The 15,493-nt window shown below is 33.9% G+C and overlaps 1 protein-coding gene and 1 long non-coding RNA gene across 2 annotated transcripts; both read right to left on the bottom strand.

Annotated features, from left to right (window-relative positions):
- Positions 1-3,159: 3,159 nt before the first annotated feature.
- On the bottom strand, positions 3,160-4,541 carry LOC133814714 (LRR receptor kinase SERL2-like). Its single transcript, XM_062247642.1, has 6 exons — positions 4,504-4,541; positions 4,295-4,366; positions 4,046-4,187; positions 3,723-3,782; positions 3,565-3,618; positions 3,160-3,483 (listed from the first exon to the last, which is right to left on the bottom strand). The coding sequence occupies exons 1-6, from the start codon at positions 4,539-4,541 to the stop codon at positions 3,160-3,162; spliced, it is 690 nt and encodes a 229-aa protein (XP_062103626.1).
- A 1,134-nt stretch (positions 4,542-5,675) lies between these two features.
- LOC133816295 (uncharacterized) lies at positions 5,676-8,977 on the bottom strand. Its single transcript, XR_009885137.1, has 3 exons — positions 6,956-8,977; positions 6,783-6,849; positions 5,676-5,781 (listed from the first exon to the last, which is right to left on the bottom strand). It is a non-coding gene; the product is annotated as an uncharacterized LOC133816295 (long non-coding RNA).
- Positions 8,978-15,493: the final 6,516 nt, after the last annotated feature.

The following is a 15,493-nucleotide window of genomic DNA, read 5'->3' as shown; positions in this document are numbered from 1 at the left end:
TATTTACTATTTATATTACTTGAATCAATTGCGTGCACTTGCGAATCTTATTTTCGCGATCAATCATTTACCACTTTTCCCGCTAATCATAATTAATGTCTCACAATTCTCATTATCTCCAATATCCTCGAATAATCACTAAATAATTTCCCATTACCCGATAAATCCTTGCAATGTATTAAATTACTAGAATACCCCTAGGCTCACCCCAAGCCAGGTATTTGACATCGTTATGACTAAACCGCTAATAAGAAACGGGCCCACATGCATGCTTAATAATGTAGTCTCAATCAATATGTACACATATCTATTCAAATATGCCATCAACGGGCCAAATTACGAAAATGCCCTTCTAATAAGAAACGGACCCACATGCATGCTTAATACACATAAACATGCCTATATAGTTATATTATAATACAACTCACATAATTCATATAATCATGCATATCATCACATAATAATGAAATTAAATTAATCATTGCCCTCCTTGCCCCCTAATCAAGGTACTAAGCCTTATTAGGAAAATTGGGACGTCACAACTACAATAATTCAATTGAACTTTTAAGTGGTTTCAATACCTTTGCCATTCAATCCGACTTACAGATGACTTCTAGAAACCACAAGCATTATGGAAATTAAATCACACCTATAAGTGTCTTGTGCATTTTAACAATTCAATTACACTATAGATGACACCTTGATGATTTAATCGCACTTACAAGTGACTTTTCATGAATCTTGAGCACTATAGTGATTCAACCACACTTATAAGTTTCTTTAAGGAATCACGAACACTATCGTTGTAAAATATTGTTCTCCCAAGACAGGCCAAAAATAAATTTTAAGACTTATATTTCATGAAAATTGTTTTTTTTTTAAATAAATATTTTCAATTCAATATAAAATAAAACTTTTGGGGAACCACTCTTAGAATAAAAATAAGTAAAAACTAATGTGTGATTCTAGGCAACTAAACATAACGTTGGAAACATTAAAGCATCTAAAAACATAATGTATGGAAAACCCTGATCCTTCAGATTAATTTATTCCATAACATGCGATCACCACACGCCAAGTTCATCCTACTCATTACTCAATGATGCTTGTTATTTGTCGTATAAAATTTAACAAGATTTTTCCAACTTTTTTAGTAATGCAGTAGAAAGAGTCGAAACCACGAGGACTATCAAAGATTTAATTTAATGAAAATATTAAGTTCAATAAAGATATGCTAATCTAAGTAATAAATCCATAAACATATAATTCATTTAACTTAGGTCATATTCATCATAATTATTTACGCAGTTTTTCGTCAAGAGGGGATTTAGAAATCCGAAATAGAGAGATTAAACTTACTATAAATTGAATCTAAAGAAATATAGAAACAATCATAATTTACGTTGTTCAGTGGTTAAAATACACCTAGTCAACGAGTCACTATTATTGATTGTGTAGGAACCCTAAACGAAATTGTTTATGACAATTTCAGCAAAGTTCTTGCATATAGAATTTTCCTCCTTTTTATTATCCATTCCTCTTGTATTTATAGAGAATTATAGTGGACAATATTGGGAAATGATACTAAAAATGGTAACATACAGTACTGGATAACTTCCCAAGTTAATAGACACTTAAATATCCTAGTTAAGCCTATTGCTATTTTACATCAATTAATAAATATTAATAACAATTTTATGTATTTATTGCGCATATTGAGCATCCGAGTCTATAGGAACTCTCCCATCTGAGCTACATGCCATTCTCAAGTTGGATAAGACTATAACAGGATGGTTTGACTTAGATAATGCTCGTGCTTGATGTAGGTGATTTGGAGGCCGGGTCCCTCGATCTCTGTCATTTGCATCTCTAACGGTTTGGGTGATCCTAGGCTATTATGGATTCAGTGACACAACCTCAAACTGTTTGGTCAAGATTTAACGAAACACCTCTCAGGTCTTACCTTCTATATTTATTTCACGACAGTTGTACCCCGAGCAAGATTGTTGAGCTCGTATTTTTAGGGTTCAACATTTGGCCCCCAAGCTCATGCTCGTGCATGATGTCACTTCAGTTACGCACAGTATGGGATTTTCAGCTTCTGTCATGAGAAAATGTGCCCACCTACTAACTCAAGTATGAGACACGTGTTTGCTTGTTATAGGTGTCTATTCAGGTTTCGAGTACTGTGACAGTTATCTTGTTAAATTTTTGTTGTTGTTTGGTTTATTTAATTCTGACCCTTGGATTTGTTTTCGCTTTAATCATGTTGCTCAGGTTCGTCCCAAAAGTTTATGTATAAATAAAAGAGTAGAATCTGTGCCTAGCCACCTTTGCATTTGAAACTTTCCTTTTATCTCTCTTCTTCTCAAAATATTCAAACTCTCTGAAATCCTTTGCTTCCCAGAAATTCTCAGGTCTTCGCGCTAGAATTTTTTAGGCATTTTCTATTCACTACAAGAAAAAACAGTATTCATAACACTTAAAAATTGCTAACCGAGAGTATTGATAACGCTTCTGAAAATGCTAACATAGCCCCTGTTATTAAAAGTCTTGTCTTTTCTATAACAGTATTCGGATGTTATGTTCGATGTTATCTTAAACTATTCAATAACACATTTTTAGTTGCTATAATATTCAAATAATAACATTTAGTTAGAGTATTTGGTTATAAATTTGACATTTAATCTTATATTTTTTGCATAAACACTTTTCCACTGTTACATTTGATTATTTTGATAACGTTTTTAGTTTGTTATATTATATAAATCATAACGATTTGTTATGCTTATAATATGTTTCTAAATCATAACATATTAAAAGTCTAGTAATAAAATTTTGTTACTTTAGTGTGGATAATATATTTTAAATTTTATTTTGATAAGTATACTTATAAGGTTTTGTTTTTAATTAAAAGATTTTCATTATTGTATTTTGATAAAAAAAATCAAAATTAATCATAAAATGTAATTCTCAATAGATTGATAAACCATAAGTATTACATTAAACAATAACTAATTCAAACCATGAATGTGTCTACTTCATGAGATCTTAGTTCTAACTTAAGTTTGAAAGCATAACATAATAAAGTTTTATAATCTTGAACATTTTTTACTCAAAAATGAAAAACAGAAACATTACAAGATACACAAAAGTAAATCATGCATGAAACTTGCTCCATGACATTACCATATAGAGGTAAACTAAGAGCCTCTCAGAGGCCATCATACAAAACCCAAAAAGCTGAAGAAGGTTCATGTGAACTGCCAGCCTGATCATCTCAACTTCAGTTTGGAATTGAATCTCACCACCAATGGCATTACCATCTTTAAGCCTTTTAACTGCTACTACTATACCATCTCTGAGACATCCTTTGTAGACATTTCCAAAACCACCTTTTCCAACCAAGTACTTTCTGCTGCTGAAGATGTTTCTCTGAAATTTTTTAAAGCCTACAACTGTTAATCTCTTCTTCTTCTGTTTCTTTTTTAATGATATTTCTTAAAAATGAGTTAGGTTTACTAACCGTTGACGTCAAAAAAAATTTGCTGGTTGTGTCTGTACCTTCACCAAAGAAGGAAACCAAACCCAAGAATTAGTAGACAAATGTAGCCCAGGCTTGAAACAAATTAGAGCAGTTGTAACATGTTATTTAATGATAATCTCTCAAATAATCTATCTTAATAACAACAACAACAATTACAATATAGAAAATGACTTACTTGAAGGTCTTGGCAGGCAACCTTGGTACTGGACCACTTAGATTGTTGTATGACAGGTCCCTAGACCATTAAAAAAAATCCCATAAAACCTTTTTATAAACTATTCAACTTGTGATGGAGCCTTGATAACAAGTAGTATTAAAATGCTAAAAGTTGAAAAGAATTACAGGAAGACAAGCTGTGTCATGTTAGGCAAAGATGCAGGAATTGCTCCACTCAAAGTGTTATTGTCTAGTCACTTGATCCAGTTCCAAATCATGTAATTACCATCAAGCTTAACATGAAAATATTTAACTCAAAATTAATCAACAGAGTTTACATACAGGTATTGAAGACTCTTTAAGTGTGATAGTGTTGGGAATTTGACTATTGAAGTTGTTATTGGAAAGATCAAGTGTGTCAAGCTTTTGGAGCCTCCCAATCTTAGAGGGGATATGAGTTGTTATATTATTGCTTTGTAATAGTCTTCAGACAGAGAAATAATAATAATAAACAAATAAATAAAGGGTCAGCAGCAAACAAATTATGAAGACAAACAAAATGAGAATGACAGCACTGGTTTTTCCACTTACACACTTTGGAGATTTGTTAAGTTTCCTATGCTTGCAGAAAGGATGCCTGATAAGTTCTGGCTTGGAGTTCCTCTGTAGCACCAAAAACCATTCCCAACTACTTAGAAAAAATCTTAAAGTTTCAAGTCTCAAATTTGTGTGTGACATATAAGCTCAAATTTTTCTCATATAAGCAAAAATTTGGTGTTTTTCGCCATGAATTTACTTACAGACCAATGACCAAACCATCAAGAGAGCAAGTGACCATATTCCAGCTGCATGGATCAAGAACTTTTGACAATTATTTATATCCAAATCAATATGTTACGTAGTTTAATCACAAGTTGAGACACAAATCCATCAGAAAGAAATTTTATATAAGCCTTTGTAGTGGAAACTGCAACCTATCACAAAATCTTAGAATGCATCTATGAAAGATTTTGACTTTACAGGTTGCATAGCCAAGAAAATATACTACTGAACCAAATAATATTGTATAGGAACTAGAATTAAATACACAAGGTACTATAAGAGAAAAGACAAACAGATGGAAATTCAAGAAAAGAATAGATAAACAATCGCAGAATGGAAAATCTCTTTACCAAGAGTAATAACCAAAGAGTGAGACTTATTTTTCTTTCCCTTATTAATATGTTATTCTAGAACTGAGTATTTAAACTTATAAAGTATGTGTCTACCAATTGTAGGATATTTAAAAGCACTATGTATTATATTTAAATACAAAAAGTATCAAAATATTTAGTGTATGCCCTGAATTCAGATAATCAAGAACAGACATAAGTTGCATCTAACAAGATATGAAATTTAATCTTTCTCAAATTAAGAAACTGATCTCACTCAATCCCCGAGCTCCAGAACGCTCAACATTACTATTTTCAGATTTATGATACCTAAAGAACTTTATCGATACATAAAGATTAATGAAAATGAAAAAAAGATTCAGTAGCATAATTCTAAAGCACAACACAAGACTTTCTTCTTTATACCTTGACAAAGGCTGATGAAAGTCATCTTTTTGTTGGAGGTTCATCTTCTAGCTCGGTATTATGAGCTTATTAAAAAAGAAAAGGCCAAGAAGTAGTGATATTTCCACAAACAAACAGATAAATTCAGAGGTGAAAGGGAGAAAATTAGAGAGAAAAAACATTGGGTTACAACATACAATATACATGAGTTTTCAGCATCATTCTCCAAACTTTTAGAACCCCAAGTTTACAAGTTTTTAATTCAAAATCACACAAAATTGTGGCTATATTCTGAATGTGTCATATTATACCAAATTAGAACCAAAATTTAATCTATTCCACAATACAAAATCACAATCATTAGCACTAAAATTAAATTCAGAGGTGAAAGGGAGAAAATTAGAGAGAAAAAACATACCACTTGCAAAATGCAAACAAAAGTAAGAGTCTCCCGTGAAAGATTGCTTGCACACAAAGTATCTTGCCTCTTCTCTTGGAGGCAGCTATCCAGAAAAGTTTTAACTATATTACAAATAGAATAAAAATACAGAGATAAAGCCATATATTAGCAATATAACAGCACCAAACAAAAATCTCATTATTTATGATCAAAACCCATACAATCAATATTATAAATTTTCACATGAATAAAAGCCTGATAAATTTAGATTCTAGAATATGCATAAATCAAATCTGTAAAATCCAAATTTCATACACAAAGGCCAACAAAAGGACTAAAGAAAAGGTAATCTAAATCCATATTCTCAAATCACAAACATTAAGTATTAAGCACCATATTCTCACACTTACAACATCTCTAATTTTTCTCTTTGCATTCTCTCAATTAGAAATAATTCCAGCACAAAAAATTATACATGTATTGACTATATTCAAAATGTTTTCTTGATATAAGTTGAGTAGAGACAAAGAACACACATGGAGAAATAATTTGGATCATTTTAAGCAAACAATCCACACATGTAAAAAAAAATGTTGAAAAGGCAAGGAGAGCACCAAAGCCATAATACAACAAATAGACCTGTATTAAAAAAAATTCAAATTTATATTAGTTATAACATACTGTGTCTTGTAGATACCTAAAACTATATAAGAATACTTTCTATTGTAATATAGAGTATCGGTTTAGCTTCTTGACCATTCTAGTGATAGAGAAAAGTAGGTACAAATTCATTAAAAAGTGAAAAACACCTAAAACAAAACAAAACAATTTTCTATTAACAACACATTAGTTCATAAGAATATAGTATCATGAGTTATCTAATTAGCTGTCATAAAATTATATTTAATTTCATTTATCTTATCTATATATAATATTCACATTTTGACAAACCGAGAACATAACCCACATTCTTAACATTTCTTTATATACATAGACAAAAAAAAAAAAAAAGGATGGCAAGCACCTATTATTTATCTTTGTATAATATGTACTATATATATATATATATATATACAAAAATTTGGTTATTCATTAATAATATGTAAATGGAAGTTTGACTTACCTGATTGTGAAATAGGGGATCGAAGAACCAAATGAGCAACAAGGGGAGAAACCAAGACTTATACCCACTGATAATACCCCAACACCAAAACAAAAATCAATACAAGTTTTACTTAACAAACTCAAACACTAAATATCAAAATCAAAGTTAAAAAAAAAATCAAAATGCCTTACCTCTTGAGCTACTCCGAGAAAGGCTTCAGTGAGGTGAGAATTTGAGAGAGGCGAGGGAAAGAGGAGAGCGTGAGAAAGAGAGGCCCTGTGAGTGTTTGAATTAGCGAGCATACAACCTCTCTAGTTTTAATTTTCTCTGTGTTATCTCAATTAGAAACAAATATATATAATCAATATTCAAAACACTTTCTTGATATTAATTTGAAATCTGAAAAAGAAAAAAAAAAACTACAGAAGAAACTAACAACTTCGTGAGTAATTTTAAAACAGGAACTTGCTACACTGCATATGGAATAGAATATATTTAAAGTCTCCATGTTATATGCTTGTAAACAAACTCCCTCCTGTATTGATCTCTTAAAAGCCTAAAGACAAAACCTCTTATGTTTGTTTCATAGGACTAAACTATGATTATTCAAAGGGAATATATACTCTAATGATGACATTCAATTTCTTAGCACATAACATTCACATAGGAAGGCCACATAACTTAGAAGTTACCAATTTAAAATTGAGGTAACAATTATTGATCAAACAATAAAATAGAAACCATGTGAAACAAGTAGTATGAATTCTAATGTTAAATAAACCACTGCTAACCTGCAGAAAATGAAGATAATATATATGACAAAATGACTCAAAAACAATAATAAAGTTAGAAAGTACTTTAGCAAAACCTAAAAAGAATGCCCAGTTAGATTCAAGGAAATTGTTAAAGTAATTGGACCTATGTAATTGTGGCATGATTAATTTAACAAATTTAAAAAAATAGACCAATAGTAGTACCAAAATAGACAAACAGTAGCAGTAAAAAAACAACACAAACTAGTAACAAAATACACCAAAGCCAATAGCAAAATACATATTCTATGTCATTAAACCAGTAGCAAAATGCACTAAAGATGTTAAAGAAAAAAATAAAAAACAGTCGAAAGAAAAAATAGAAGGAAATGAAAAAAACATAGGAAAGGGAAAATGGAGCTTTGAAAGAAAAATCTGAATAAATCAAAAAAGCAAAACTAAAAGTTAAAGAAACAAACAAACAAAACACTAACACTAATACATAACTAAGGCTCAAAGCAAATGATTTACCCATTCTAATTTTTAGGGTTAAATCTTATGAGTTGCAGAAAAAGAACAAGTGATGAGAGAAATCATGGGTACTTATGTAAGCTACTAAGCTGAAATATCTACACTAGCAGCAATTTATTGTTTCAACAATTTACTAGTTGCTTCATTAACATAGATATAAATATAGTAGACAATTTTATAGAGAGAGCTATACAAAGAAAATGCCAAGTTTGAAAATTTTCTACCAAAGTGAGCACGAGCAGCTTCTATTTCATTTATCTAACCATCTATTTCGCTTGAATTAATTCACAAATGGGTGAGAAATGCAGTTTTTTCCTGCTATGATAACCATTAACAGCCATAAAATCTGAGTTATTGAAAATAATAACCTTGGCAACAAGAAAATGAAGAAATACTCAAAGAAACAAAGAAGCGAAATATATAATTTGAGCTGACTTGGTACAAAACCACCATCAAGAATCATGAAAGCATCTTTCCTTACTAATTTCCCATATCAGATTATCAAATCAATTTCAAAAAACAAATCAAAATATATATTCCTAATTAACAAGCAACAAAACCAGAAAAAAAAATCTTCAAACAACTAAGAAAATCAAGAACACCGGATTTACAAATGAAAGAAAACCTATTGTAAAACTTCCAACTCTGTCTAAATCCAAAACAAACAATCAGAAATACATATAGCTTATTTGGCCATTTTATTAAAAAGAAAGAAAAAAAATGGGAAAAAGACCAACATAGAGAAGGGAAGAGAGAAATACAAAAACAAAATAGATATGGAAAAATGGACTTTCAGTAACAAAACAGAAGGGAGGGTACCGAGATCCATTTGCCAACTTCCCAAGCTCCCTCACCGAGAGCCCATCGCCGCCACCACCTGCAGAGGACAGAAACAAAGATGAGAGGGTGTGCAATTGAAAGACGAGAAAAATGAAGGTACTGAGATACCTCTATCGCCACACGATCCACCATCGTCCCAAGCCTCTCAGGAGAGAATATTACCTAAGATAGTCGGCGTGAGGCAGAGATAGAACTCCAAAAGCTTGTGATAGTCGGCGTGAAGTCGTAAGGCAGAGATAGAACTCTGGAAGCTTGAGATAATTGGCGTGACTTCGTGAGGCAGAGAGAGATGAGTTGAGACGAGAGTGATAGATGGAGGCTGAGAGAAATTGTTTGGGTAACCTAGATTTAGGGATTAAAATTTGGCTAAGAGAGATTAGACCCAAAAAAATTTCGTTTGGCGCCTAGAGGTGTATTTCATATGGCGCCAAAATAGTTCCGTGTTTTTATTTTAATCAACCATTAATAACGCTTCTAAATATGTGTTATTTTGTAATATATACTAAAAATTGTTGTAGTGATTCTTCCTCCACTCATCGATTAAGAAACCAATCTGTAAGTATGCTCGTCCATGGTTTAAATTTCATTTTCTCATTTTCCAACAAATTTTATGAAATTTTCCAGTGACTTTGCCTTACTTTGGTTCTATACGAGTTTAGTGTAGGTATTTACTAGGCCAAAAATAATAACGCTAGAAATGATTAGGAATAATGCACAAAAAATGGGCTATTCTCTAGGTTTTTATGGTTTATAGGATGAATGTTTTAATCTTTGGGTTCAAAGATTCAAGGGTTTTAGGTTCAATTTTGGCTAGCTTAAGAGTTACGGTATTTGAGCGGTTTGCATTAAACCACCTTTCAAAACCATTGTGTCTGACACACGAATCCTAAAATTTCAGCACTTTCCCGAGATTCAGGCATGTGAACTACTCTTGACTCATTGATGCCATGGGTAGAGTAATGAAGCCCTAGAATTTTAGGTCGCCACTTATTCCATTATTAGAGTTAACTTATATTCCCAGGTCGCCTCTAATGGGTCATTTTATAATTAGGCGAACCAAAATCTTTGTCATGGCCCCTCAAAAGGAAAAGATTGTGATAGGCTTCTCTTCTCGAGGCGAGGATAAGCAGGTCGCCCCCGAGACCCCCATTCCCCACTTTGGTCCAGTGGTGGAGAGGGAGGTCAAGAAGGACCTGATAGTTTCTTTGAGGCCGAGAGGATTGTGTCTCGAATAACAAATCAGGACAAAGTCAACAAGATAATGATGATTCATGGGATAGAGATGAGTCCCGAATTTTATGCTCAACCTCCTTTGGCTGGAGAGTGGAGCTGCACTCCGTTGCAAGAAGACTTCGGGGCCTAGAGTGATGGGCATTTAAAGGCAGGTGCCTTCCTCTCACAGGACCAGTACTTCGTAGACTTCTTAAACTATATCGAGCTCATTTCATTATTGTATCGACATAATTTAGCCAGGTCTCTCTTTTCCCTTTGATGTTTCATGGGCTCGGGCTTCTTCCACGGAAGATAGTCATAATTAGCCAAATAAATATGTTCCCGTGTATCTATTAGGTCGGTATACGTGGTGAAGAGATAGAAGTGTACTTCTTCCCGTGCTTATTTTTCTTGGACACGTTCTGGTCACCCTCACCATTTTGTTTCCTTTTATTGCCTTCTGCTTGGTTATTCTGGGTAGCGGGCTGAGCCGTAGCTGCAACATTCACCATCACTCCAGCAGGCTGAACGAGAGTCTAGCTGGTTTCAGCGACAGCACATTCCGCATCTTCTAGATTTATCCATTCTCGAGCTAGAGCTAGAAATTCATCTACAATTTTCACTCCTTTCCTCTGGAGCTCCTTCAAAAGATCTCCTCCTATAGTGATTATGGTTCTCATGGCCATGAGCTTGGCACTGTCATTAACGTCTCTAGCTCAGGCCGCTACATTAGTAAATCAATTGAGGTAAGCCTACAGGGACTCGTCGGGTTGTTGCTTAATGTTGGCTAGTGATTTGGCCTCCACTCGAACCTCTTTGACAGCTCAGAACTTTCTCTTGAACTCGGAGGACAACTTTTTCCAAGTTGTGATTGAGTTCTTCTTATATTTGCCGAACCATAGCTTGGCTGGTCCAGCCAATGTAGTTGGGAATAGAACACACCGCAGATTAAGGCTCACAATGTAGTCCATCATCAAAGCTTTGAAGGTCCCAATGTGGTTGGACGGATCAGTGGTTCTGTTATATATGGGCATAGTTGGCATTCTGAAGCCAATGGGATACGGAGTTGTTGCGATATGAGGAGCAAAAGGCTCGAGCTCCTGATCAAAATCACAATCATCTATGTTTTTCTCAGACAAGAGCCTCTTCATTTTCTCCTCCATCAAGGCCAACCGTTCGAGGGTTGGATCCCTCATCTCTAGGTTATTTGAGAGCTGGTTACCAGCTCCCATCCTATTGTGCATGTTAAGTAGGTTATTGTCCCTCCAAGCTTCAGCTCGGTTAGGTAAGATGTTTCCATTATCATGCACAATAGATGGTTCTCCCTTGTTCTGAATATAGGTCAGATCATCATACCGAGCTGACTGTCCTCTTTTAATGTTTAGATGATCACGCAGGACGGACTTTGTATTGGAGCGCAAGCTTTGAGCTGAACTCAACTGATTTCTCAGATCACGTTCGTGCCTATGGGAATTCATGTTACGGGCATTCCCAGTCCTGCCCACACAATTGCTTTCCGTCCAATAACTACCATCCACGAAGCTTACTGCTCGTGGTTTAGGTCGAGGAGGTTGATTATTAGCGCAAGATCATGGGGCATATGTGTCTTTTGCAGGTATAGAATGTCTCCATTCATTCCCAAGCCCTGGTGCATTCCTTTGTGGGTGTGGTGGTGTTGGATGACGAATAGGTGAAGGAGGATGCCTTATTGGTGAAGCAATTCATGTCCCATCTAGACAGACCAAATTAGCGCGCCCATTGTCTACTCAAATTTCCCGAGTTGATGGCAACACAGAGCTATTACATGAATTTCCTCCCTTCTCGATGTGGTCTCCACTCGCCCTGCCTGGCCAGACTGATTTCTGTGAGTGTGAGCCACTTGTCCATTCCTGTTGTTATTAGTAGGAGGGTTGTTCTTGGGAGTCCGTTCAAAAGGCATAAAGATTGTTGTTGCTTTTCTAATGGAATGGTTGATATTAGGTTGATTATTTCGGTGGGACCAAGATCTGAGGGACCCACTTTGCCTCCTTCTGACATTGTCGTCGGTCGTAGGTGGAGGTAGTCGAGCCATGATCTCGTCTAATGACCTATTAGCCTGGGCAAGGTGGCTCCAGAATTGAGCATTCTTCATTTCAATGGTGGGAGTGAGGTCGAACTTCCGACATCATCCTAGTCCATGTGCTGTTTTCCTGGGCAGTGCTGTGTGCATGTACCTGCCCTTTTGGGGATGGTCGTATGCTGACCTCCCTAATCATTAGGCTTCTCCATTTTATTGTTGCACATGGAATGAGTAACCACCATGATGATTTCTGGGTTGAATATCATGCAAGATTTCAAGCTTAATCTGCTCTCAGTGAAAGCACCAATCTATTGACACGATTTTTTGTCAACAGAGATTTAGACATCCGGAATAGAGATATTAATCTTAATGTAAACCGAATCTAAAGAAATATAAAAATAATCACAATTTATGTGGTTCAGTGGTTAAAATCCACATAGTCCACAAGTCACTATTATTGATCTGTTTAGGAACCCTAGACGAAATTTTTTATGAAAATTTCGACAATGTTTTTGCATACAGAATGTCCATCCCTTTTATTGTCCATTCCCTTTGTAACCGTACAATATTGAATAATAGTGGACAATATTGGGTAACCGTACTATAAATAGTAGCATACAATATTGGGTAACTTCCCAAGTTAATGGACACTTAAATATCCCAATTAAGCCTATTGTCATTTTACATCAAACAATCAATATATATAACGATTGTATGTATTTAATGCTCATATTGGGCATCCGAGATAGATGGCATTCTCAAGCTGGATATGACTAGAATGAGATGGTTTGACTTAGATAATGCTCGGGCTTGATGCAGGCGATCTGGACACCGGGTACCTCGATCTCTGTCATTTGCATCTCTAATGGTCTGCAAGATCCCAGGTTGTTCCAGACTCAGTGACACAACCTCGAGTTGTTTGGTTAGGAGATAATGAAACATCTCCGAGGTCTTGCCTTCTTTATTTATTTCGCACCAGCTATACCCTAAGCAAGATAGTTGAGCTCGTGTTTTTTGGGTACAACAATAATTAAAACTAATTTTGACATTAATCTTAATTTCATTATCACTCCAATCCTAAAATTCTAAATGATTAGATGAATTAAATTCCAAGGTGATAGTAGATTAAAGCAAAACCCAATTTAGCGGCCTTCGAAAGAATATTAAAACGATAATTATGAAATTAAGCACATAATAGTGAATTTGATATCAGGAATAGGAAAACAATAAATATTATTAAAATCTCAATATCATATTTAGGGCTTTAAAATTGCCCTTAACTTAAGAAAAGTCTACTCCATATAAACTACAAACATTAATATCATAAACATTATAGCAATATGTAGAACAAAGAGAGAAAGTAATGGAAAGAAAAATTCGGTGATCAGTCGCACAATTCAATCTTCACTTTGGCTTGTGATCCTCTTGATTGTCTTTTTTGTAGCCTCTGCAGAGTGCATCTCTTTCCTCCAGCCGAACTCTTAAAGTCCTATTTATAGCCCTCTAAAAATTGCATATAAAATTAACTTAAAAACTTAAAATTAAAAATAATTGCACGGACAGCGCCTGGGCGCCACTATTCAAGCACCTAAGGATTCGAGCACTCCACCACCTCAGAAACCTGGTAGTGCCTAGGCGCTCGAGTGATTTAATTTCTTCAAATTTTTTGTTGCACCTACTATTGGTATTTTGATCATAACTTTCTTGATACAACTCGGAATTAAACGATTCAAAAATAGATAGAAATCTTCAAAAAATATCTACAACTTGTGTTTCTGGAAATTTCCCAATAGATGGTCGAAATAATATCAAAATTGAGCATGAAGTTCCAGACTTGTATACTAATATTAACCAATGCGTGTTAAACATTCGAAACTTAGCATTTTTCACCAACAATGTCTTGAAACTCCTAAAAATACAAAATAAACTAATTATACATGTAAATAAATAATCAAATGTATAATCATAAAATAATAATAAATTTGAAATAGACAAATTTGACACTTATTATTCAAGTACAACGCTTTAATTTCCCTTTATATGCAGAACAAAAGTTCTCGTGTTATATAGGTAGCCCCATAAAACCAAACACAAAGAAAACAACATAAATAGATATCATTAAATATTATTTAAACCGCACAATGTTAACAACTAGAGAAATCAATCTCAGCATGTTTCATGCATTAAGTATCCGTTGACGAATTTGGTAGTTGGTGGTACCCCCAATTGACCTCCATGATGGCAGACATCTTGCACGCCTGTAGTACAGCCCTTGCGACTGCCAGATGCTACCTGCCAAATGTCAACATGGTTGTCCTAATAGCAAGTTATATCCATGCATGCATACTTACTTGACAACAACAAGCCAATAACACACTATAGCACTCATAACACAATACAATATCATATAGCCAAAATGTAACTAGAATCGTGACTTAAAAACGAGAGAACAATAATATAATCCAATGAATGTAAGTCACTTTTGCGGGTTCAACCACTAAAACTCGTTTGTCCTTTATTTCATTAGAAACATAGTTATCTCTTTCATAAATTAATTGTTAACGAAAAACATAATCAACACCTTTGTTTAAATTAAATCATACATGAATTTCTAATAAATGTAAAAAAAATGTCACTTCAAGTATTACTCATTCAGAAATAAGATTTAAAATAAATTTAAGGAATAGTTTTGGCAAAAGTACCAAAGTTATAATGTTTGTAGTACTTAAATACCTCAAATTATTTTTTTTAGGCAAAAGTATCTTCTGTCTATGTTTTGGTATAGTCGTCTATTTTGTCATTAAATCTGCCCATGTGACATCAAATTTATCTATAATTTGAGTACTTTCACCATAAATATCCCTTAAATTGAGTATTTTCGCTTCAAATTTATCTTTGATTGGGTACTTTCGCCTACATATCGCAAACAGACTTAACAGTAAGAATACACAACTGTATCAAACTACACCAAAATATTGCCAGAAGGTAATTTTACTACCAAAAAATATAATTTATGTACTTCAATGTTACAGATATAATAACTTGGGTACTTTTGATACACAACTAGAAGTCTGAAAATACCATTGAAGCTATCCAACACTATTTTATTCTCCACCAACGTTCTTGATGTTGCCTAGATTGGTTAACAACCAAATAGTAGTCTAACACAAATTATTTGCGTATTCAATCATAGTCTGCCATTATATCTTGAGTGTTACAGATCTAAATGTTGAACACCATTTGAGTTGAGATCACAAATCAACATTCTTGCAATAATTACTTGTGTAGCAAGGTAAGAAAATCGATTGGAATCCATACTTTGGTAATAAATAGAA

This window comes from Humulus lupulus, chromosome 2, assembly GCF_963169125.1.
Source record: "Humulus lupulus chromosome 2, drHumLupu1.1, whole genome shotgun sequence".
In the NCBI taxonomy this organism is placed as follows: Eukaryota; Viridiplantae; Streptophyta; class Magnoliopsida; order Rosales; family Cannabaceae; genus Humulus; species Humulus lupulus.
The sequence above is the reverse complement of the archived record's forward strand: the minus strand, read 5'-3'. Positions and strand labels throughout refer to the sequence as shown.